The sequence below is a fragment of the Corvus kubaryi genome, unplaced genomic scaffold (assembly GCF_017639235.1).
Source record: "Corvus kubaryi isolate FWS band 111438036 unplaced genomic scaffold, C.kubaryi_AGA036_p1.0 135, whole genome shotgun sequence".
Classification (NCBI taxonomy): domain Eukaryota; kingdom Metazoa; phylum Chordata; class Aves; order Passeriformes; family Corvidae; genus Corvus; species Corvus kubaryi.
Window position 1 is genome coordinate 5,174,244 of NW_024580669.1, and position 25,667 is coordinate 5,199,910.

At 48.1% G+C, this 25,667-nt stretch overlaps 1 protein-coding gene across 9 annotated transcripts in view; it reads right to left on the bottom strand.

The window, feature by feature from the left end:
- The window catches only part of FRMD4A (FERM domain containing 4A), a 359,132-nt gene that overhangs the window by 24,476 nt on the left and 308,989 nt on the right, over positions 1-25,667 (bottom strand). For all 9 annotated transcript variants that reach the window (XM_042053262.1, XM_042053270.1, XM_042053280.1 and 6 more), the window contains 3 exons: positions 15,318-15,394; positions 11,108-11,246; positions 4,710-4,851 (listed from right to left, as the gene is read on the bottom strand). In XM_042053262.1, coding sequence (XP_041909196.1) covers positions 4,710-4,851; positions 11,108-11,246; positions 15,318-15,394 — 358 coding nt within the window. The remainder of the gene's footprint in view (positions 1-4,709; positions 4,852-11,107; positions 11,247-15,317; positions 15,395-25,667) is intronic.

Below are 25,667 nucleotides of genomic sequence, written 5' to 3' on the forward strand. Positions count from 1 at the left end.
TGAGAGATCAGCCCTAACACAAGAAGCTCCTGCTGCAACAGAAATAGGAGGCTTTCTCAGGTGTTTATGGGTTAATTCCTAATGCAGTAAATGGGATAAATGTTGCTGAAATATATAATTTTCCTATATGGCATTTGAACCTTTTTGTGGAAATTATTTTTCAGCCTCCTTCCCATTTGCAGTGCAAGGATTTACCAAACTCTTCATTTTAACACACGCTTCTGCAGAACAATTTGATGTTCCTAAAAGAAAAAGGGTTGTGAAAGCACACCGGGTAGCAGGCACAGGACCTTCTCTCTCGTGAGCACCAGGAACCTCCTGAACTGGGGGCTGTTTTTATGTGGATGTGCCCTTTCTTCCTTAGCACACAGGATGGGGCACAGGTCTTGGTGACCTAAATGTCTGCTTATTACCCTACTAATCTGTGGAAACAGTACTCATCTTCTGACACTCACATGGCCTCTCTGGGTGATTTCTTCATCCACTGACATTTGGGAGAACGTGAGTTGAGAAACACAGGCAGAACATGGTCCTCCCTGCCCAACTCACTTCCCCAGCAGAATTCATGGCTGAATTTCACCAATGCTAACAGGCTGCGTTCTGCTCACTTCTATACTGGTGAGGTCAGGACAGTCTTGGTGATATTGATGGGGACATGTAGCACATGGGTCAAACCCCTGAAGGATCTGGTCAAGTGTTATGCAGGTACAGGTCTGCTGGGGTCCAAGATAAGCTTTGCTTTAAAGCCTGCCAAAGGGATGAGACCAGACAGCACTTCAGAGAGAAAAGCCCTGTAAGTGACTCATTGTTTGTCCCTATTTCCTCCATCTATTGTAGTAGAGTAGAGTCAGCTTGGAAAATGAGAAGGATGAAAACAAGCAGGGAGGACACATAGGATGCTGAAGAGCAGAGGGAGCCAAGTCTTGGTGACACCACCTGAGAGAGAAGATGCAACAAGGTGGCTGAGCAGCAGCAGCAAGGCAAAAGCATCCAGGCATCTCTCCTCTTTCTCATTCCCCAAGTCTCCTGCTCCAGGAAAAACACATCTAAATATGGCAAACCCTTCACGCTACATCCGGCTGCTGGCTCCAGCTCACTGGCATTTGGCTGAGGTCTCTGTGGAAGGCTGTCCCCCAAGCGGGGAGGGAAGTTTCCCCCACGCTCGCTCTGTGCCAGAGCACGGGCTGAGTGACCACGCCAGGATGTCAGCGCACAACAACCCCAGACAGCCCCTATCTCTGGTCCCTGCCCGACATTTAGGATTTCCTCCGCGGCGCGCGGGAGCTCAGCTGGAGCTGCTCCACACAGGATGCGCTCAGATATCCTGTGGGCGACTCGTCTTCGCCAGCCCCTGTGCTCACGGGCCACGCGGGTGCTGTTTATCCGCTCCAACGCCCGCTGGGGCGGTCCAGCTGGGACACGGCCCCGCCAGATGCAGCGGCAGGCCCTGGGAACCAGCTGGCTGGACTCTGTTGTGGCGTTTTCAAACGTAAACAGGCCCCTGCACAGGAAACCTCCTGTTGCAGAAGGAATGGGGCGCAGGGGCTGGAGGCTCCTTGAATGCGCCTGCAGAGCTAGAACAGAGATGCTCCTCTGGGGTGTCTCCTTGGCCCACAGAGATGAAGAAGGTTGTCTGGGGTTCAGACCAACAATAACCCAGTGATTACAGGGCTCCTCACTAGCTCGGAGACCTGCAGAGCTCTTACGACACAGACTCTAAAGGAAAAATCCACCTTAGACCTAACTTGCTTTTGTTCTGCTGGCTTTGGTTTGGTTCCTGCCTGTGTGAAAGCAGAGCTTTCATTCATGGACAACTCTTACCCCAGATGTCCAGGGATGGCCCACACATCCTGAGCAGAAGATCCCTGAGCTAAATCACAGCTGCCCACTGTCCTAGGGAGGCCCCTTTAGATCCAAAAGGAGGACAAAAGTTAAGAGTCAGCTTGTCAGAAATGGACTTGGGCATCAAAATTACAAATCTGCAGTGGACAGACTGAGATCAAGAGCGTGGGAAAAATGAAGGACCTGAAGCTTTGGTCTTGAATTGCTGTGATCATGAGGAAGCCACTTCCCAGTGTAAGACTCCATCTCCCCTCTGCTGTCTCTCGAGACTGTAAGTGGTATGGGGCAGCGACTGCCTCATACTGCACAGCAGGATCTTCTCCAGACAGTGTGACAGCTGGAAGCAACAACAGACTTTTCCTTGCAGACTTGCTGCAAGCCCAGGGGAGACATGCCAGTTTTGGCATGCTCCTCAGTGCTGACAGCCCCTCCAGTGAGGAGGAGTGAGATGGAGGGAGGAAATGACTACAAATAATTTTCAGGAAAAAAATGACTGAGAATAGTAGGGAAGTGGGGGAAAACAGAGATTCAGTCCTGACCTTGTGATTTCGAGTCACTTGAGATATTTATAGCCTGGAAGTCTACTGTGGCCACTTAATCATTTGCAGTTATTCTCTCCAGTGTGCAGGCTGTACTGCGATAGCCCATCATTGTTGTGGCTGTGTGCCGATAATGTTTGGCACAATGGGAGGAAACAGAAAGCCTGGGACAGAGCCAGTGACTGGGACAGGCAATGAATGCCCCCTCCCATCCAGTGGGACAGGGATGGGCCACCTCCACCAGCCAGGCTTGAGGCAAGGGGCTCTTGGAGCAGAGAGGTCTGAGTGACTGTGTGGAAGCAATCCAGGGTTTCCAATTCCCTCATACCTGAACTCTGCCAGACATCTCTCAATACTTTCTTGTAGCTGCTGGAACACACACAACAGCAGCAACCCCTTCAGCTTTCCTCACCATTTTTGTGAGAGCCCTGTCCTCGGAGCTGGCAGGATGTAACAGGCAGCTCTGAAGAAAGGAACACAGAGGGAGCCGTGCTTGCCTGACCCACCAGCAGCACCTTGATACAAACAGAGGTTCACACAGCCCTATGAAGGCACCCAGGTAGGCAGATCCACCTACCCAGGACTGAAGAAATTACTCACCTGGTCAATGAACTCTGGGTCGGTCTAGTCACTAGTGCAATTCTGATGAGTGTACAAATCCTGTGCTCAGCCAGAAAGGTGCAGGGAGCACAAATGTACAGAAATAAAAGCACTGGCAGCTCCCAGTTTGGAATTTCCATCCACTTAACCCTGATAGATGTTGGCCCCACAGCAGCTTTTCTGGGCCTGATTTGCTTCTGGCTTTCACTTGGCTACTGCTCTCTCTAGGTGTAAGAGCAGAAGCAGACCCCACTGTTTTTTCTCGAGGAACACAAAAAGTCCATGTATTAACATGGAAACAGGATTATTACCAAGTAGCTCTCACAAACTTGGGAATAGTGCCCAGGAGGCTGAGATCTTGGAAAGACCTTAAGAACTTTCTTGGGGTACTTAACGTTATTTACTTTCCAGCAGGAGAGCTGGAAAAAATGCCAAACAAACAAAGAGTTCCAACAACCCGACACCAATCTGGGAGCTGCTGAGCTACTGCAACTCCCTAAGCGATGGGAGGCACAGACAGTGGATTGTATACTTTGTCGGGAAGGCCTCAGGAACAGAAAGGCAACTCTGTTTGCAGGCAAGGCAAGGAATTGCACAGCAAGCAGCTCTGAAAGCACTGCACATTTTAACCCCTTGCTGAACATTTGCCAAGCAGGAAAGTGTGCCTTTTAAGAGACATGAAGGATACAGTGATGCAAAGCTAATCTACTACATCAGTGTGGATTCAGTTTTAAAGCATTTGCATTCCTACATGGGCTCTTCCCTTGTGCAAGTATAAGAAGGTTATTCTGTGCTGTTACACATCTCAACACATTTGGTTTTGATAACTTGATACAATGCTTAACAGAAGGTATTTAATTGTCTGAAACTGTTAATTACAGTGATACCAGCAACACTGCCCTCCTGAATAGCTCACCTAAGCAGCTTCAAGCTCTTTGCTAAATATCAACCCCTGCTTTATGCGTGCAGTGACATTTATCCCTGTTTTGCACACAGCTTGCCTGGTTCAGACTGACAGAAGAGTATCAAAGAGTCACAGACAACCTCCTGAACCCCCTTCTCCAGTCCTTCTCTCCTCATGCTCTAGCTCTCCTCTGCATTACCTTCCCTTGGGTTTCTCTCACAGATTACATCTTCTTCACACAGGAAAGTGCTCTAAGCCACAACAAGAAACCTCCTGGACCCTGGCACTAGTTTGGTAGAGTGCTAGGGAATAGTTCTATTGAGCCTGGGAGAGCAGCCAAATTCCAGCAACACAGAGGCAAAGCAGATGTGCACTCTGTGAAGAAGACACCCTATCTCAACAATGCGGAGGAACATCACCAGTTCCCAGCCTCAGTTTTCCTTGTGAGCTGTACTGGCTGGCTGCTTCCCCAGTGCTGGCTGGGGACTCCTTCACAAACCCATCTGCCTCAGGATGCTGGATACCAAGGGATGGTTAGGGTAGGAATTGTGAAGGGAGACCAGGTTTCAGTTGGAAATTGAGAGGCTGGAGATGACATCCTGGAGACAAGGAGGAAATGAGTGGTGGTAAAGAGGGAGAGGGAGGCTGCTGCCTGGGCTGTTTGTGGAACAATGTGCTGAGAGATGGACTGCCACCTGGACAGACAGAAAGTCTAAAGGGAAGTGACTTTCATTTCTGCAGTGCAGCTTCTGGCTGCTCCCCATCATACCATGGCCATGGCCCTTCCCACCATATTCTTTCCAGTTACAGGACAAAGGACCTACCTGATGACAGAAGACTCCCGCTGCTTCCGCTGATAATTTTGCCTTTACTCCCCATGTTGGCCAGCTTTGAGGTCTTGAGGGTTCCAGTTTCGGTCAGGTCAATCGCAATCTCACTCAGGCTTCTTGCAGCATGAATCTTGGACTGGAGGTGGACACAGGAGTTAGTAATGATCTAACTTCTATTTGCTCTTGAAAGCTCACAGAAGAAAAAAGACCTTTTGCTGTGGCAGGAAACAGGCCTCCACAGCAAACTTGGATTATTTTACAAGAATAGAAGCAATCTGGCACAGTATTCACTGCTGTACTTTTTACATTCTTAAGTGGGTACAATTCTGGCATCGCTTCCTATTGTTTGGGTTTTTCTCTGCTTTGCCATGCACATTTTTCTCTCTTAAACAAAGGATGTATGGAGCCACTGTTTTACCACATACAATAAGAAACCTTCAGAAATGCCATCATAATAACCTGCTGAAAAGCTCAAAGGCTAAAGACCATCTCTAGCATCTAAAGGAAGCAAGAAGCGGCCTTCACAAATCAGCAATAAGCTTTGGAACAAGACAGTGAGGACATGGCTTAAATGGGCTGTCATGAGAAGTTGGAAGAAAATCCTGACAGGAAAACACATTCAGGTTATTGTCCAGACTAACAAGCTGCATGAAGCGCCCCTACTGTGAGGGACCCCTTCAAAGCATTAACATTACTCCAGTAAGAAACAACAGCCAGCCCAGCTCAGTAACTGGTCACACTAGGGCTTGGCCATTGTTCAGCACCAAATATCAACAAGATTGTTGCAATTTGTAATTACAAGAAAGTAAATAATGCATAGTATGTAAACCTAGAAAATAGAATAGAATATTTCAGCTGGAATGGACCTCCAACAGTCATCTCAGCCCATTGCTCAAATCTTATAAGCCCTGTGCTTCTGAGCTTCAATTAACTTGTCCTTGCAGGGCCACTGACCTGCAAATTTAATTTCCCAGAACATGGAAAGTTGTTGTCACATTTTGCCAAGACTCTCCAACTGCAAGAAGAGTTTTATCCAAAAAAGGGGCGAAGCCCCAGTTAAAGATCACCTAAGCATTCACCTCTGCACCTTCTCAAGGCCAGAAGAGGCTCAGCCCTGGCCATACAGCTCAGAGGATGGGCACATCATTACTGTGCTAACAAATCAAAGCTGACTGATGTCCACATACCAGGGTGTGATCTGTTCCCGCTGGAAATAACATAAACCAGGACAACCAGGAACACTTGTCATGATGGGATTTTCAGTGTTACTTCATATCCTCAGGAAAAAGTAACCATTCCAACAAGAACTAAGGCTGAATTGATGGCTGAGTGCGTACCACTGAGCTTCTTAGCTCTGTTACTGATGTGCTGTGGGGCTTTGGGTAAGACACTTAAGGTTAAGTTCTTAGTGATCCCCACCTCTGTTTGCATATCAGTGAAATAATAAGGGAAAGAAAATGTCTCCCTGTTGCACACTGTATTTTTAAGATTAAGACTGTAAATGAAGAAAGTACTAGGAAAGCCTTACAATGAAAACACCCTCAGAAGTATTATCATAATTTAATATTCTTGGGTATTTATAGGCTCCATTGTTACCATTCGAGGTACCCAAATGCCTCACAGGCTTATTTCCATAACAATGCCAATAACAGGGCGTGTGGTCTCACTTGTTTGAGTGCAGAGGCTGAACTACCTGACAAGATAGCGGAGCAGATCAGTCAACCAGTACTAGCCCTCTTCAACTAATGCTGAAACCAGTTAGACATGTCTCATTTCCAGCAGTTCCTCCCTAAAATCAGCCCCAGGAGAAGGACAGCACTCTTTAGCTTCTTGGATCAGATGTTTCTGGTCAGAAACAAGGCCTGTGAAACATATTCTTCAAGTATCTCTGTATGAAAGGAGGGCTTCGGTGAATCTTTTTCCACAGGGTCCCTCGTGGAGCGCTCAGGCGGCGCTGCCAGCACCCACGCGAGCACACGATCTCACCTTCACAGGTGGTCACGAACAGCCGCTCACACCCACCCACAGCCTGGGCACGAACCGGAGACACAGAGGTGAGAGGGGTTCTCTGCCTGCACTGCCGAGGCGCTCAATGGAACCAACACACCCGAAGGGAGCAGAGACAAAGAAACCAAGAACAAACCCCACTCGTGCTTTTATCCTGAGAGCTCCCAAAGGCGGGCAGAGCATCAGAAGCCAATAGTCTGAGGGCTCGGGGGCAGGGGCAAGGATGAGAGACATAACAGGGGCCAATGGGAAAAGGGATGGGAGGGGGGAGAGGGTCAGTGACTAGCGGAATCTCGGTAAAGGGAGAACTTTCTAGCACAGTGGTTTAGGGAGAGACCACTTTGAAAGCAACAGAGGGAGGTATAAAGTGGACTTTGCCACCACAACAGCTCTGAAAGGATAGTTCCAGGTGAGGAGGAAAATCACTGCTTTTATCTAATGAGATTTCTTTCTACTGAAATCTTGGTTAGCCTAAGCATGAACTGCTTTCTTGCTGCAATGCCAGACTTTTGGAGGTAACAAGCCTTGCAACTGCCTTTGTTCTGCAGATAAATCCCCTGCAGTTGTATATATGCTGTATATGTACATACATATATGTAGGGTTACGTGTACCTTGTATAACTCCAGAAACAGCTATATTGATCAAATCCAGTGTCTGCCTGACCCAACACACTGAGTCCTGGCACTGCATGCCCCAGAAAGGCACAAACCCCAAGTCTGCACAGACAGGTCCTCCTGCTCCATGAGGTTTTCCTGTTTTTGTAGGATAGTTACAGCAAGAAGCCCTGCAGTTTATTTCCATTCATGTTCAGAATACAAATTAGGGCACACTGTGGCTCTACCTGTCTGACTGGGCACCAACCAAAGTGCTGAGTGAAGGCAATGTGGCTGCTGGGTGCTGTTGTGGTCCTGGCCAAGCCAGCAGTGGCTGGAAGTGTGCCCTACATAGGGCAAACGAAAAGATGATATAAGACCAAAGCCTGGCATCCCTGAAGCCAGGAGAGAGGAAGAACAAACCAGCAGACAGGATTAGCAGGACAGAGTGAGCTTCCTCCACAGAGGGTACAATTCAAACCTGCTGAAGACATAGGAGAAGGTTTTAGATCTGATCACAGTTGTGCTAATGGTGCCCTGCACTGCACAGTGTGGATGAAACATTTCCTGGAAGGAATGGGGTTAATTTTCTTTGCTGCTCAGTCCCTGCTGCCTCTGCTGCCTACAGCAGTGCCAGTCAGCGTCAGGTGGTCTCGTGCATTGGACAGGCTCTCAGCAGCAGCAGGAATCAGACCAACAGCTTATTTCACACAGGCCACTGAGCAGCAGCCAGCGCGAGGCCGGTGCAGGCTGTGTGCTGCAGCGCAGCACTGCAAAGCTGGGTTACACCCCATTAGTGCTCCCCCGAGCCCCGCAGTCCCTCCAGGCTCAGAAATTTTAAAGCACTTAGTGCAGACCTGCCAAATCTCATTTAGATGGAGGAAGACTGGCTCATTCATGAGTCATTTCAAAGCATGGGGCCAAACTGATCTCCAGTGCTGTTCTGACAGGGTCAGAGGGTGAAGAAAAATCCATAAGTGAAATGAGGAAGAAGATGGACGCTAGGGATGAATTTATCCCTCTTGCTGCAGTGATGGGGCTTTGCTGGAGGTGATTCCTTGAAACCCTTGGCCTATTTTCTACCAGTTCATTCAGCCAAAAAGCCTTGCACTTGGAGGAACATGCTGTTGAAAATTCCCACAAAATGGGATTTCTCAAGGTTTCTAGGCCAAACGTTTGATTGACTCAGTGCAGTCACCAGAGCAAAGACATGCCTTGAAGTCCTGCTGCATCTGTCTCCCGAAAAAAAGGGGAAGCTGACAGGAGTGGTGCACGCTGACAAGCTCACTTGGGAAGCTGGGGATCTTTTCAGTCTCCACGTTACGCTTCAATTGCAGGGAAAGAGAGACAGATCAGTGGGGAGTGAGATGCTGGGAACCCGGAGAGCTGGCAGGAGCTCAACATGGAGTGAGGCTGCAGAAACGTCGGGGACCTCACTTGAAAAGTGTCAGAATCCAGGCAAAGCGGATTTTATTTCTTTTAAAAATCAAATGAAGGGTTTTCTTTCCAGTGGAGCTGTTGGTCCAGATCCAACTGGTGCCCAGTTATGTGAGGAGAACAGAGTTCAAGCTTTCTTTATCATTATGTCACATCTCCCGCCATCTAATCTACATCACTGGAGCAAATGCTCAGCTGCAGTGAGCTCCAGCAGGCTTTTTCCTCTAAGTTTGTTTTTTATTTTTCTTTCTTTTGTCAAAATGATATGAAATGCCAAGTTTAGACATGAAAGGAAGGAATATCTAAGTTTTGCTTTGAAGTTGAGGATTCAATTGAAGTGGGGCCTGAGATTTAAGGGGCTGCAAACCCATGCGACCTGAAACTCAATAAATGTTTGTCTAGGCCCCTGAGAGCTGAACCGAAGACATTTCACATCACCCCTCTCTGGGATATGATTTACTAGTTTTCCAAAGCGAAGCTCATATGAGCACAGTGTCCTTGAAGTGACCAGCAGGATGAACTGAACAGATCAATTAAAATTGATGGATCTATCAATATTGACAGTGTCAATACGTCAAAGATGAGGACAACAGACGAAGATACCAGTTCCCTTAAGAGAAAGGGACAAAAATATTTGTACGCCTTAACTTCAAAGCCTCAGCATGACCACTGGGATTATTGTGACAAAGCATGCTGACATGGTCACAGACGTGACAGGTTGACAAACGAGGGCTGGTGGGTGGTGCTGCCTGTAGGAGTGTGAGAGAGGGGAGATCAGATTGAAACACAATCTGCCAACAACAAAAGGAGTCACTGAAGGGAAGTCCTGAGTGTTTCTGAGACCTGGTTTCTTACCAAAGAAATAGGAGGAGGAGGAGGGAATCTCCTTTTGTTTGTTGGTTGCTTGTGACTTAAATACCTTACAGCTAGATCAGCAAATCCATCTGGCTAAAAGTAAAGAAAAATAAACTTCTGTTTCATTGAAATCTATCTCTGAGTTGACAGAGAGAACTGTGCACTGCCCTGAAGGTCCTGAGCAGAGCAGGGGGAGAGGAAGGCATCCCTTGGTATCAGTGAATATGCGATTTTGTCCATATTTACAGCTGGCACTTAGGCAGGGTTGGGAAGTTGGCTACATCCTAAATTCAATACAGCTTACAGCAACTAAGGTGAAATTGCATTAGATGAGACATGGCCAAAGTGGGTGCAACCATGCCCAAGGCATCCAAAAGTCCACCCACTCTACAATAGTCACAGAGCTCATGATGGGGAAAGCAATATCAGAAGGGCTTAGAACGAGTGGGACTAACAGCCCACTCACAGCCCTCCACATAATCCCAGAAAGCCAACTTGATTCATTTGACTGGCAGAAAAAATAATGCAATAAAGAAAAGCAGGAAAAAGAAATATTTTTCTGCCAGTTTAGTGGGCTGAACTGACTCATGAAGGGACCTGATAGGGCCAGGGCCTGGGCAAGGAAGGGAGCAGCCTCGGCCTGAAAATACAGGCAGTGCTTTCAAAAATAGCAAGATATTAAGATTGTTTCAGGCATTTGGAGGATCATCACCTGCACGTTCTGCCATTTTACCAGAGATGAGGGCCAATGCAGGTACCCACTCAATACAGGCTCTGTCTTCTCTGTGAAGCTTTACTCCAGTGTGCTCGTATGGAGAGGGAAGTCTGCATGAGAAGTCTTTTCTCTGTATCAAAGTAATCTCTAAGTGATCAAAGCGATCTCCTGCTGCTCTGGGTATGCCTAAAATTACTGATGAAAAGAATTAAGAGGGAGAACACACACTCCTCTGGTTTCAAGGTGGTTTCTTTTGTGTATTGCGTGGCCCTTTGTGCAGTACCAGATTGCGATCGTTCCTTGTATGGCCAGGCTGTCAAACCTCCTGCCCCCCTCCTAAAATAATATCCCTACCCCTCATTTCTAGGGAAATACAACAGTAAAAAGCAAGGAACAGCAAGAAGAATCCAAAAACAGTTGTAGATTGTGAAGCTTCTTTGAACTCAGTTATTGGGAAGCTTCCCTAACTTTATGACAGAGTTCAAGACGTGGAAACCATCCAGACAGGGATGTGACCCTATCTGCTTGCTAACTTTGGCTCCTTCAATTTGGCCACAGTTCAAGACAACCTTTTCCTCAATCCTTACTCCCATAGGCATGAATTCAATATAAATTTTCTCAATCAGGTCAAGATTAGCCAATATCTTGAGTCGATCTGCCTTTTTTTTGTGATCTTGAGTAGAAAGGGAGGGCAGGAAAGAAGCCACCATCTGGACTTGGCCTGGCTGGGATAGTGAGGAGTGAGAAGGACTCACCCACTACAATGTGCACTTCCCATGCTCACCTTGCTTTGCTTCCTGTCCAGGTAGAACTGATGTTGACTAATGGCCATAGCCCAGATAGACTTTATTAGTGCTGGACAGGCGTACCACGTATGCACAGCGATGCCACTATGCCCAAAAGTCCTCCTGGTCACAGATGCCCTGGAGAGGAGAAAAAAATGAACTGGGGTTACACAAAGGTTTCACCAGATTGCCTTCTGTGGCAGAACCTGTCACAGATCTCATAGTAAAAGCTGCTGTCTTTACTTTGTAAACTCTTGTGCTAATGGGAAAAAATGCTTAGAAACCAGGAATAAGTATCTAATCAAGCCACAGGAGCATTTACTTTAAATATCTCCTCAGGATAGCAAGCTCCAGAGGACTAACGGTAAAGATCATCCAGTTTGTCCAGCTCAGACTGTATCTCTGGGTTTGTCTGAGCTGATGTTGACTTGCTGCATATCCCAGTGGAGTCACCAAGGTCAAAGCCTGCGTGAATCCTCTGTGTCTCATCACATGCAGAGACATCTGAGGCTAAGCCCTCACACCCTCCACTACCTCTGGCTTTGGACAGCGGCTCTCAAATATTAGGACCCAGGTAACAACTGAAGATCCACAGGATCAGCGGCTACTTTAGGAAATGTGAGCGAAACTCTTCAGGAACCTTGATTTCCCCACTTACAAACAGATGTAACAGGATTTGCCACATGGTATGGGAGCAGGGAGTTGTGAGGCTCAGAGGGGGCTGCCTAGTGCCCTGGACCGAAGAATGGACTCAGTGATTAGCTGAGTAGATTTATAAACAGGAAAAATAAGAGCTAAATATTTCTTCTCTGGGACTCCCAATTGTTCTCAAACATTAGCAAAAAAACACAGGCTAGGTTTCCCCATGCTTTCACAGCTGTACAAACCTGCTTGATTATTCCTCCCCATCCCTCAAAAGCAACCCCACCAGAGCAGCAGAGCCCCTGACACCAGCACAGCACACATCCAGGCTCTCAGCATCCTGGTCTGTGGAACTCTTCCCACTGCAGGGGTGGAGCTCTGGCTGGAATAAACCACACCACTGACCTACAGAGCCCCAAATAAATGAGGGCCTCCTCTCCAGTCTGTTAAGATGAGTAGGATTATGAAATGGTGTGACATGAGTACAGAGGCTTGCTCAGAAACATGACACTTTTGGGGACATGGATGGTGAAGAGGGACCAGTGCAAGAGACAGCCTGGGGAGCAGGGGTGCTGAAGAGGGCCTGCCACAGTCCACAGTCAGCAGGGACTCTGAGCCATGCAGGTGTGGAGGTGACACTGCAGGACAGCCCAGGAGCTCTGCAAGGGAGAGTCAACTCTTTTACCAGCACTCACAAGTCCTCAAGCCTGCTAAGGTTCCCCACCTGTCCATGCAGTGGCCACCTCTCTTCTGGTGCTTGTAGGCTAGTGCCTTGTCCAAAGCTGGAGGTGAACATGGAGGGGTGAACAGCTGAAGAAAGTTGTGATGGAGCCAAGAATGTAAGAAAACCAAAACTCTGCAGCAAAATGAGAACTGCTGGCAACAGTCAGTCTGGGAGAGGGCTGACAGACATTGCATCAGGGCCTTTTCAGTGCTTCAAAATGTGTTAAAGTCAAATTATGGAGCTACAAATCAGAGCGAAATTTCTGAGAAAACCGCTGTGGCCAAAGCAAACAAGCTCTGAGACAACTGGGATCTCATGTTTCAGTGTTACCCTGTGCCGAGTCCTTTCCTTGTGAATGGTGCTAGAGACCTTGTCCCATTAGGAGTATTGCTCTTGTGAGAAAGCCTCCGTGGATGCAACAGGACAGCGGCTGATGGTGCTGGGCTGCCTCATTCCTGTCACTGGACAGGGAATGAAGGCTGTGCTGGGAGGTGTTCTTAAAGTTGAGACTGGAGAGTAAATCCAACTCTGGATGCTTTATATTGGTCTAAGGACACAAACCACTGCAGCACATTGGCATGTAAGGCTCCAAGGCATTTAGGCACTCAAACATGGGCTGAGGCCTTAATTCTAGTGTCATCATATTCAGTTCAAATGCAGTTACTCCTGAATTCTTAGAAACATACTCTGCAAACCATTCATCTTCTTACTCTAAAAGCAGTGATTTCTATTTTTTTTTTTCTTTTTGGAACCTGTACATGTTTCCCCATCAGAACAGCAGACTCCGTTAGAACGTCTGCAGACTTTGCTGGTCAGAGCTGTGGATTTGCTTTTCACAGCTGTGTTTGAAGACCTGAGAGAGATGGCCCATGGGTGTTTTTTCCATGACTTCCCTCCATGCATGCTACATGTGCTATGGAATTAACCCTGTTGATAGCCCCTAAAATGTATCATTTTCCTCCTTTATGGGATAAGTAAGTGCAATGAAAGGAGGTTAAATGGCTTGTTGGGGACAGGAAGCCATGGGCAGAGGCAGGGCTTAAAAACATACATTGTGCTGCCCAGCCCTGGCCACAACCACAGAGCTGCGCTTGCTCTCCTGACTGTGGCTTCGCTGACTCAGGCTCTGGTTTGGCTACGAGGAGAGGAATGTGGAGAGAGCACTGCATTGGCTACTCCTCCGCCTCCGCAAGCTGAACAACTCCTTGCAGGAGTCCATCCCACTTGGCTGGGAGACTACAACCCGAGCTGTCTTCCCACCACGCCACTGCAACGTGCTGTGCTGCATTACAGCCTGAGTACCAGTTCCACCTGGATGGGGGCACTCTGGATACAAAAACCAATCAAAATGATACAAAACCCAACCAAACTAATTCCCTTGTAGCAAGAAAGTACCAGGCTGACAACCTGGGGCACGGCTTTGTCCTCCTGGTGTTGAGTCAGAGAAACAATGCAATGGAATTAAAACCGGAAGCTCTTCTGTGTCACTAATTCCTATCACCTAAATACAAATGAAAGAGAAGAGGTTGCTCTGTGTGGTCACATTTCATGCACGACATCGCTTTGCAAATGTCACCATGATTTTAAGGTCCCAGAGCTATTTCCTTTCTTTTTCTTGCAACTGCCCCTTCCAGGAAACAGGCAGAACTTAGGACATTTAGGGGCTCCTGGCTGTTGGTCACTCAGAGCACGCGTTTCTGACGCCTCACCGGCTGCCAGAGCCTCCGTGGGGGAAGGAGTGCACTACCCCCAGATCCTGCTGCTGGAAGATCTCCCAGTGTATTCTCAACTTTGGGAATTTGCTCTGCTAGGTTTCATGCGACTGTTTACATGCTTAATATTAAGCAGATGCTTTGAGGTTCTGCTGACCCGGAGCTGCACAATGACATGAGTTGCTTTACTTGGTGCTTGTTTTAACAAAATGCACCTCTGCAGACAGGCACTGTTGTACTGGTGTGACTGTGCTCATATCAGGGTAAATAAGGATAGAAATTGCATGCAAAATTCCCCTAATAAAAGTACATCTATTAGTACACAGATAGGCATGGGAAACAGGTGAAACAGGATCACAGCTGAGTGATCAGCAAAACACACTACTACCAGCAGATCATCAAATCAGTCTGGGCAGAGAGATGGTTTCCATCAGTGGTATCATACTTACAGTGCAAGTGAAACATTGCTTTTAGTCAGAATAACTTTCAGAGCCATGCACACACTGTGTGCTGTAACCATCCGGTAATGCAAACACACCATCAGTGCTAAACGCACTGATGGGATGCACAGAGTCCCTTGAACTCTCACATTAGGATTCCAAAGTAAGAAAAAAAAACTCCTGTGCCAAAAAGACTGATGGGCTTTCATTCAGGCTGCCGGTAAAAGTCTGGTTCCGTGCCATTCCTTTCGGTTGTACTACTGAATATTTATTTACAAAAAAGCATGTGAGTACAAAATCTGGCGCTCGTCTCCGGGCTCTGAATGAAACACGGACACAAGGCAAACCCCCCTTTCGCGCAAGGGGGCTGCCGGCACTGCAGCTGGGGCACCGGAGCTGCACAGTCCCGGGGGTCACAAGGTGCCAGAACAGAGGGAAGGGGAAAAAAGCATACCGCTAGGAGCCGAGGGGAAACACATCCTCAAAAACGCACACCAGAAGCCGAAACGTCCCGCTGGAAGGAAGCAGCAGCCGCCGGCTTGGTACCCGCTGCCTTTCTCTTACGTGTTCCCCAGCTACCAAGCGCAGCGAGCCCCGCACAGCGGCGGGGGCAGGGCGGCTCGGCAGGACCCGGCTCAGCACGGCTCGGCACCGCATAGCCCGGCTCAGCCCGGCCCGTCTCGTGGCTCACCTGCGCGGATCGTGCACCTCCACCGAAAACTTCTTCTCGCGGAAATAGAGGTTCTCCAGCTGCCTCCATTGGAAGATCTGCGGGGAGAAGTAGGGGATGAGGCGCCTCCGCGCGCTGCCTCGCCCAGCCCTGCCCGCCGCTTCCTCCCGGCGCTGCGGCGGGAATGCCCCGCTGCGCTGCGCTCCGCCCCGGCCCGCCCGCGCCCCCCGCCCCGGACCCGCGGGGCAGCCCCGGGGCGGGCGGCGTCCTCCGTCCCTCCTTCCCTCTGTCCCTCCTTCCCTCCCGCCCGCCGGGCCCCCGCTGCCCGCGGTGGGCTCGGTGCCGGGGGCAGGCGGGGAAGGGCGCCGGTTTCACTCTGCGGGGCCAAATGCGTTGAAACACATGTAAATTCCGGGCAAACCGGGATTCGACTACATTTTCCTTGGAGGGCTGGGACCTGGGGTGGGTGCATCGGCCCCTGGCACAGCAGACTTTCCCCGGGGTGAAGGAGGTGAGACCCCCATGAGGGCGTCTCGCCCCGCTCCACCCAAGTGCGATACCCAGGCTCTGCTTTTATCCCGCATTCCACGTAAAACTGGCACAAGCATGAGCCGAGTGGAGTAAGTTTATCTGTCCCAGGTGCTGTCAGGCTCGTGGTGGCGATGCCCAAGGCTCCAGGTGCTCCCGGCAGTACAGAACACGGCAATGAGCAGGTCATATCCCAGCTCCTGTTTTACAGGTTGCCCTGCCGGGGCATCTCAGAGCAGCACTGGGACAAAGCAAACACTACCACCAAGGGGGAAACTGAGGCACGAAGCTTTCCATGGGAGCAAAATGCGGCGTACCCTCGCCCTTGAGTCAGCATGGGCCAGCCCTGGAGGGCTCTGCGTGCTCCTGAGCAGTGGGATGCTCTCACACGGTCCCTGTGCCCACACTTCTGCCGTGAAATAACCCCCATCTCCCAGGCAGGAGGGCGGACCGACCTCAGGAGCAGCGAAGGACGCGGTGACAGCCAAACAGTGCCAGCTCCGCAAACCACCACACCGTCACCACCGCGGGCAGCTCCACCACTGCCTCCTCCTTACAAATGAGGAAACCGAAATCCAAACTCTGGCTTCCAGGCTTCTAATCCACAGGGAGGAGGCAGCCTCCACCCCCCTGGGCATCGCGGACTTCGGCTTCCCTGCACTGCCCCTAGCAAGCAACAGAGCTGGGGAACGTAGCCCCGCTGCTGGGGAGCACAGCCAGCAGAGTTTTCCCTGATTTACACTCCTTCTCCCACTCCAAGTAGCTTCTATGGAGTTCCTGTTCTACCCCCGAGGAAGGCGCTAGCTCCTGACACGCCGAGATAAGCCTCGGTTGCCAGTGTCAGCGCTCTGGAGATAAGTAAACAGGAGGCGTAATTTGATTTACACAGATATAGCTGCTGGCGGAGCTGAAATCTAGAGAATAAAACAAACCTCCAGAGAGGACCCAAAATTTTCTCCTTGCTGGTGTTTTGGGGGCAGCAGAACTGAGAATATTTGTTTGTTAAAGTTTCCAAGTAAGGTTGGGGTTTTTTCTCTATTATTTTTTTTTCCCTTCCTGTAACAGGCTGCTTGGAAGGAAGGGTGGGGAGTAAGAAGGGCACTGAGTTGCCCCATATTCTGGGGCTGTCCACGTTGCAGGGGGCAGGGGAAGAAGGGGGCCAGGAGAGATGAGAAGTCTGAAAGGTTGAGTTGCATTGTCCTTAGGGGGTTATTTTATTCCTCCACTGGAAATATTAATTGCTGCGTAAAAGTTGTAAATACCAAATGAAGCACAGAAACACCCACTATTTTACCCACTGAGGGAGGACAGACACAGGGTGGAAGGGTTAAGCTGGAAGCTGAAGTCTGACTCCTCTTTAAGCGCCTGGCTTCAAAGGCATGAAAAGGAAGTTTGGGGCTTAAACTCCCACAGACAACAACTGGGGTCAAGCTGAAAACATCCCTCCATGCTTCCAGATGCCTGTCCACAAGGCGGGGAGGACAGCGCGGCTGTGCTGCACGGCATGTGCAGAGGACGTGTTTGGGAGGCGCTCAGACATGTGGAACACATAAGAGTCTAAACAGCCAGCAGATCACACCCTTCAGAAAATATCCCTCTGTCCCCAGGTCCCCCGTTGTCATTTATGACTAAACTTCGGCGTGGCGCAGGAAGAATTTGAAACTTTTCTGAGCTGCTGGCAGCTGCTCTGTTTGGATGCTCTCCTGCCCATCCTCCCCCTCTGACTCTGCCGGATGGTCCCCTGTGCTCGGATCCTTTTCTATTTTACACTCTCTGCTACCAAATCTCCCAGTGCTGTTTGCTAACGGAAGCTCTGTTTCTCGTTTCTCTTCGATGATTAACTCCAACTGTCCAAACACACAGGGCTCTGGGGAAGCTGTTCAGATGCCCAAATGTAGGCATGGAGTGCCCTTTTCCATGCCCCAGGGTTCCTTGCCTGGCCCCTGGCTGCTGCCCTGGGTGGGAGGAAGCCTGACATAGGTCTGGTGCTGTATCTGTGAGCCTCACGCAGATGTCTTGGATCACCAGCAGTGCCTAAAACAGCATTAGACACCTACGTTTTGGGCACTGGAGCAGCTCCCCAGATTGCTGAATTTTTATATTTAGTTTTGTTATTTTCCTTGGCCGGGCACAGAAGGAGGCAAATCCAGACTCTTGGGAGGGAGGGGGTGAAAGTGACCCCACAACCGGAGTTTGTGTCTTTTATTCCATAGCTCTGCTCTCCAGAACGTGCACGTGTGTTTTACCATTGCTGTAATTATGCTCCATTTGCTCCCCAAGTATTTTTCTACAGTCTCCCACTCCTTTTTCCCACACTGATCTGAGAGGTCTCTCCCTTCCTATACAAAAGGAATCCAATCTACAAAAATGTGAATACCCACAAGAAAGTATCCACTTTCCTGTTAGCTGATCTCAATCCCTCCAGAGAAACAAAGCCGAAGGTCCCCCTTCAGCCAGACCTCCTAATGTAAGCAAGCTGTTCCCTTCACCAGTTGCCCGCCTTATGCACAGTCTCAAATTGATGTTAATGCAGTGACAGATGCACAAGGTGCCATTAGTGGATCTTCCTAAATGGAAGCATAATTTTTACCCATCAAGATCCTTTTACCACGCTGGTGCTTGCAGCCTTCACTAGGGAATAGAGCCACAGCAGGGAGCTGGTCATAATTTCAACAGGGTCTTGTGGAACTGCAGTGACAACAGATGTGTGCTGGTTTTGGGGCTGGTTTGAGTCAAAGCATCCAGGTTCATGGCAGGTTTGCCTCTCCCTGCACTGAGGTTGGGTCTGGTTTTGTGTTGTTTGGCTTATGACTGTCTTTGGTTAATTTGCTGGGTTGAATCCAATGCCTGCACTTGTGGGTGGGACAATTTGTATAGGTTTTACTGGGATTGTAGCAGAGGTGCAGTGACCCTTTGACAAAAAGTATGTCAGCAAGGACTGGGACAGCATCTCCCCAAACACGCTGGAAATGGGGCTTAGGAGAAAGTCAGTCATTAACACAAGCTTAGAGGACAGTTCCCCTGCCCTTGAGTAGCTGCCTTCACTCAGTGCCTGCAGACAAGGGGACAATTAGCGGTGCTGCAGAGGGCCAAGTCTCTGTGATGTGGTGGTTTGCCCGCTGGGTTCTCTTCTGAGGTCAGCAGCTCATTTTGGATCATGCAGCTCTGGGCAGCTTTCAGATGGGAACAATTTTTGTTAGTGGCCATCATTACAGGCTGCACATGAGATGATTTAATCTTCAACAGACACTTAAGGAAGTATCCCTGAGACTGGCTTTTGAGCACAGCTGCACACTCACACATGCATGTGAAAAGAGCTACTAAAAGAGAAGAAAAGAATTACTCTTATTCCCTCCTCCTCCGAGGGCCTTGTCCCCACTGTGGTCTCTGTTTCATCATGCCAAGAAAACTGGAACTGACACTATCACTTGAATTTGAAAAACTGCTTATCAACCCTTGAACATTCAAGGGAATAACTGTTCCCTGTCAGACCACGTGCACTGTTTAAAATGTGTTGGAGTGGGTGGGGAGGCCTTGATGGGGAAACCAGTGCCAGAAATGGCTTCTACAAAGCTGGCAGCTTAAAAGAGGAGCCAGGAGAGAGATCTGAGTGCTGCATGGTGCGCTGCAGAGAATTCAGGTGCAAGCTACAGGAATTTTCTCATTGGAAACCCCTTCCAAGAGGCAGGCAAGCTTGCCAGGCACCAGATGTTTGTGACTAGTTACAAAGAGCTGCAGTCAAAGCCCTTCAGACGCAAGCTTCTTTTGTGAGCACATTTGTGGTTTGCTGGATGGTCCTTAATTAAGCTGAGCCTGGAGGAGAGAAGGCCCAGGGATCTGCAACCATTTCAGCTATGTGAGTCTGAAGGATTTTTTACCATTTTTATTGACCATGAGGCTGGTGCCATGGAGTTTGCACACTCCAGGAGGTAGGGTCAGTGTCAGAGTATTTGAAAAATGCTGGAGGTTCCTGGTAAAGAAGGGAATGTGTTTTGTGAATGAAATATGATTGTTTCTGGCTTGGTCACTCATGGCCTGGGTGACCTGGACTTTGCAGAGGTGTGGGGACCTGAGTTAGTGCGCTGGGCTGTGCTCTGCCCCTTTGTGCTCAGGGAGCCTTGCCTGAGTATTCAGTGGAAGTACCATGCCATATACTTGGGAACCCCTGGCAGTAATGAGGCTGTTGCTTGCTCCTGTGTTGCCCTTCAGCTCAGGCACAGGACGGAGGGGGTTGCTGAAGGCCAGCACTGGAGGTTGGTGCAGAGTGCTGTTTGAACTATGGTACCTAGAGAAACATGCCCAAATAGTACCTTTTGGAATAATTCCAAATCCTGAGGTTGGGGTACGGGGTCCCTGATACTGTTTTCTGCCTGCTGTGCCCAGAAGAGCCAGACTCAGCACTGAAGTGGAGAATGTGCGCTATAGCTGGGCATCCTGTGGGGACACAGTGTGAACCATTTTGCATTTGATCTCTTAAGAACCAAATATAAGTGCCCAGCAGTCTCATTTTCTTTCTCTTTTCTGTGTGCTGAATCACCTGAGATGGGGCACAGGCTGAATGCACACACTCTCAAGGGTTCCAGATTCATGCTTGGTGGCTGTTCACAGTCAAACCATCTGCAGAAATCTACAGTGGATCTACCTGCTGTTAGCTCTGTTTAATGACCCAAAGGGGATTTACAAAGAAGATGATGACAGACTTTGCTCAGAGGTGCCCAGCAAAAGTGTAAGAGTCAATAAGACGCAGGCTGCAGGGTTGCAGCAAGGGAAATTATTAGAAGATACCTAAATTAAAACCCCAAACCCCAAAACAATCAGTGCAGGCGGTCAAACACTAGGGCCATGAGTAACCTGATCAAACTCTGAAGGTGGCCCAACTTTTGGTAGGAGGTTGGACTAGAGACCTCCAGAGGCCTTTCTGACCCATAGTTTTCTTTGATTCTAAACATCTAATAAATGACCAACTGTAATTGCTGTTGGACTTGCTGACCTATATGACGTCTCCCAGTCCTTCAAGTCTTGCCACTTCCTAGATGATTAATGCCTTGTTAAATCACGCTATGCAGAAGGAAAAATCATCCCTCCAAATGCATGGACTACCACCCAGACTGGGTGCTCTGAATGGCTTCTGGGAAAGGCAGAGAAATGTGGCACATTTATAACAGTCCAAATGCAACCCCTTCCCTCGCCTACGCTATGGGCAAGAGCCAGCACTGGATGACATCCTGATACTAAAACTGGTATTAAACAATGGAACTAAAACAATGACAGTATTTTCACACAGCTTGCATGAGTGCAGTTACAAACTCCCAAGTCTTTCGTCCTGCAGTTTAAAGACAAAACAAACATAACAAAAGGAATTCCTCCTTGGGAATGTAATTCCCTCCACTGAACAAACCAGCAAGCAAAATTATGGGAGCTGAGTTATGCAGGAGGTCAGGGTGGAGGTTGTGAGTGGTCCCTTTTTGGCCTTAAACTCTATGGAAATCACAGCTCCAGCGAAGTCAATGGCAGTTTTGTCCCAGTGATTTCAGCGGGGCCATGGTTTCCGGGCATGGATTTGTGTTCTGCCTCAAGCCAACCCTGCTCCCATCAATCATACCTCTGTCAAACTAGTTAGAGTGAAGGAGGAAGGATTTGGTCCCGGCAGAACAGCACCATCTTAGCTCAAACAAATGGGCTCTTGTTTCAGGGGCAGATTTACCAAGAGATTTCTGTGGGCTGTCACCTGTGAATAAGTGTGACCCACTGCTGAGGGTGCCCCTGGGTCATGAGATGGGGATGCTGCTGCACCGTAACCTAGTCCTCCATCCTGCCACACTTCCATTCATTCCTTTATTTTTATTACTTTGGGGTATTTTTTTTCTTTCACTTCTCAAAACAAATAAAAAAGAAAAGATTTCCTGTGTGATTTGATGTGGGAAAAGCCCTACCAATGATCTTCCCAGAGGCTTGCCGTCCTCTCTTCCCTCATGGAATGAGAGAATGGCTTGGCTAAGTGGGACTTTCAGTGGTCTGTCAGCAATCCCAGCTCACTATCTAATTATTTCTTTGCCTCAGGCTTCAGGCCTCTTTTCTTGCCAAACAGACAAACAATTTCTGGTCCAATTTGAGATCCCTTTTGCTGTGTGCTGTTCTTGTGGGACCACACCACCCCAACAAACATTTCTGGCTTGACCAAACACAAATTGAATCTAGGTCTCTATAATAATCACTTTGCATTCATTTCCATTATGGAAACATAATTCCCTATTAAATTTCAAAGTAGCTTATTGGTTCTGAGAGACAGCAGAGAATCAGATCAGAGAGGGAAGAGTTGCTATTTGGACAAAGCATTATTTGTCTACATAATGCAACTTGATATTTGTGTCTGTAACTGTACACAGACTGGAAGATCGGACTTTGACTTTATATACAACCAAATCCACTTTCACTGCACATATATATCTGGTAGCTGCTGTTAGATTTTGCATTGCTGTCACCATGCTGTGTGTGTCTAAATCAACAGGTCTACAAAAAATCTTTATTGTGATTGGTTTAAGTTAAACTTTCTCCCTTTTATTCTCTGCAACCGCATCAGAGTGACTGGATCTTTCTGCATTGAAGAGCTCTCCTTTCTGGCACTATGTATTAGATACAGGATGCCCAGTCTGTAGCCTATGAATCAGCTGTGGCACCCTAGAAGGATTTATGCTGCCCACAAACCATTACTGCTCCTCTCTCTCCTAAGAATCCTTATGTCTTCTCCAGTGGCTTGGCTAAAGTATCTCTGTTTTGGAACCAAAATACAGGAATCACGATTCCCATCCCATGCTGCTGTGGCAATGCACATTGTGAATTCAGTTATGTGACTGAAAACAGTCCTGTGATGCTGGGCATCTGCACAGGAGGTGCCATGGCAGCAGCAATCCCACTCTCATGGTGATGGCTGCAGTGCTCGACCTTCTGAGCCTCCTGGCCGACCAATGACTAAAGGTGCCTCATGCCCACAGCCACCGAGTAATGGGACCCCTGCCTGGCTTCATCTGGTGCTAAAAGTGCCCAGGCCTTCAGAGCAGCCCTGGTGAGCTGAGACAGCATCTGAGCAGGGTGGGGTGTGGAGGAGCCTGCTACCACTTCAGAGCCAAGCACAAGTGCTCAAGGAGGTTTCAGTCTTGCTCCAGATCTCCACCCTAACTCCAGGGCTCTGAGGTCCAATTTGTTTCACTTTGTGCTGTTGGAATGATTTGTCTTTGCATCATGTTGAAGTTCCTGCTGTGTGCTGTGCTGCAGAACCATTTAAGACTTGGCTGCTGGTTTTACAGAGAATTACTCTTTAAGACCTGAATATGACAAAGCACTTAGAGAAGGGAGTTTTAATTTGATGGGACTACTCCTATATTTAATGGTAGCCCATGGGCTTTACTTGGCTAGATCATGGGATGGGATGTCATGCTCTAGCCTTTCTGAATGTTAATTCTCACAGAAAACTCTGGGAACTTTATGTCTAATGGTATCACCACAGCACACTAAACCACCAAAATAGTGCTAGTTTCCTTATTAAACAGCCTTAGACTATCTATTAATGTTTGCAAGCATTGTAGTTGATCAAACTACTTATTTACCTACATAATGGAAATTGAGGGTAACCATTGTATAATTTTAAAAAGTTGGTTTACCTAGACAATATACTCAACTGTCTGAAAGCCCTGTTTGGAAGAGACACTGAAGCAAATTTTTACCAGCTTTTATGAGAAGGAAAAAGTGGTGATGGTGACTTTATACCTAACTGTTAATTCATCCTGGTTCAACTGTAACAAACTCCACACAGCTGAACTCTTTCCAACTTGTTCTGGGCTGTGAAGCTCTTGTCTCACTCCACAAAGTTACTGAGTAGGTTAATGGCTTTTTCTTTCTCTGGCTGCTGTGATTTATGCAGCCTGTATCCATATCCATCTCCTACAGCTTTGCTGTAGGATACTGATTGTGGGTCAGATGGTGAATGGGATTGGGAACTGATCGAGGTTAAGAGTGACCACTTTTTATGACTCGGTTGAACTGAGCCAGTCTGATCCCTTCTCTGGAGCAGTTTTCTTCCCAACCGCACAATTATACCAGGATGGCTGAGGAAGGGGCCCAGGGGAGGAAGTGAGCAATGGTGGCAGGATTTCAATGGGGGAGGAGGGTGCTGAAGGCCACTTCAGCTGATACTGCTGCCAAAAGAAATGTTCACTGAATCACAGCCCAGTGGCATGTCCAGCCAAATCCTGTGGAAGTTCTCAGTGTCAAGGACAAAATTCTGCTTTCCAGCCCAGTGTGCTTTGATGTCATTTATTCAGCTCCCAGTGTGTTTGGAAGCTCTTTGGCACAGTGATAAGGCATGGAGTAGTGGGTGCTGAAAGGGGAAGTGCCTGGTGCTGGATGGTAGAAACCCCAAACTGAGGGCAAGCAGCAGTAAAAAAAGGTGCTGGTGACAGCATGGTCTCCTGTCTAATGGGGATGGAATAAGACATTTCAGCAGGGGAAGGTTTTAAACTATGTCTGCTCTTCAGCAGTCACAGGTCTGGGTCTTACATTTTGATAAGGAAAGAAATTGGGTGAGCAACCTCTCTCTATGAGAAGAAACAGCATGATAAGGAACTTCGCTTTATATATGTTTCCCTCCTCAGTGCTCCATGTTTCCAATACTAAACCAAGACTGAATTACTGCACTATAAAATGAGTTGAACCCACTGTGACCTGAAGACTGTTTCAGTCTACAGCCAAGTCCATAACCCAAGAAGCACGAAGGATCAGCAACGGGAAGAGAAAAAAAAGCCCAGAGCAGAAGGAGTCAGCAGGTAGTCCTTAACAGCCTGCTAATCACAGCGAATAATTTATTACAGCAATGCCACTGGGACTCCATGAGCTTTTAAACCAGTATTTCCTGGAAATGGTTTCTGCTCCTTTTTTATCATTTGTAAATTTGAAACCTTTTATCCCTGTCTGCAATGCAAAGGCGTTTGCAAAGGTCCTAGGAAATGATGAGGATCCCAATGAAATGCGAGTCCAATACATTTTCTGGCCTCACTTGATTCTGGAGGCCCTAGAGAAAGTCCAGGCTGTTCTGAATACACCCTGTGACTCAGCAGCATGCCAGAGAGAGGAACGAGACACATCCTCCATACCTCTGACAACAGAAACCAACTTGGTGTCAAACCAAACACCCTCCTTGAACATGAGGATTTATAACCCCTCCCAAAATCCTCTTTGAAAATAACCAACTCAATGTTAAAACCCTGGATGGAGGGTCACACTTTTAGTGCTATCTTCAATCCTTCTGAACTCTTGCCCTCTATTGTATCATGTGGCAAGAAGCTGTGCAAGTGAATTGGGCACCCTGTAACTAAACTGAATTTCATGTTTCTTTTGCCTTTTTGACTGTCCCAGTGTTCTATGATCAGTTAGGACGGCTGACAATTTGTCAGCTTTCTCCTTCCCACTATTCACTAGTTTCTGTACATTTCACATCAATCCTTACCTTATGTTTTTTTAAGTTACTGGTCTGTCATTCCTTCACCACAGGAAGCACAAGTTTAACCACTCCATCAATGCAATTACTGACTTGACAATGCTTCATTATGCCCTAAAGCAGAGAGGATCTACTTGTTCTGCAATAAAGCAGCTCTTAATTAGGCTATTGCTCCTCCTGTGTAAATATCTCATTTTGCCTCTGGAATTGGGAAAGTTCACTCTATCTCTTGTTGTTTGGAAAAGGCCAAGTGGCACCAGACAGCAATCTTTCACTTTCTGGACACAATTAATGTGCTGCTTACTTTGCTCATGCTTTTGACAAGCAGGTGATTTTTCTCTGATCAGGCACTT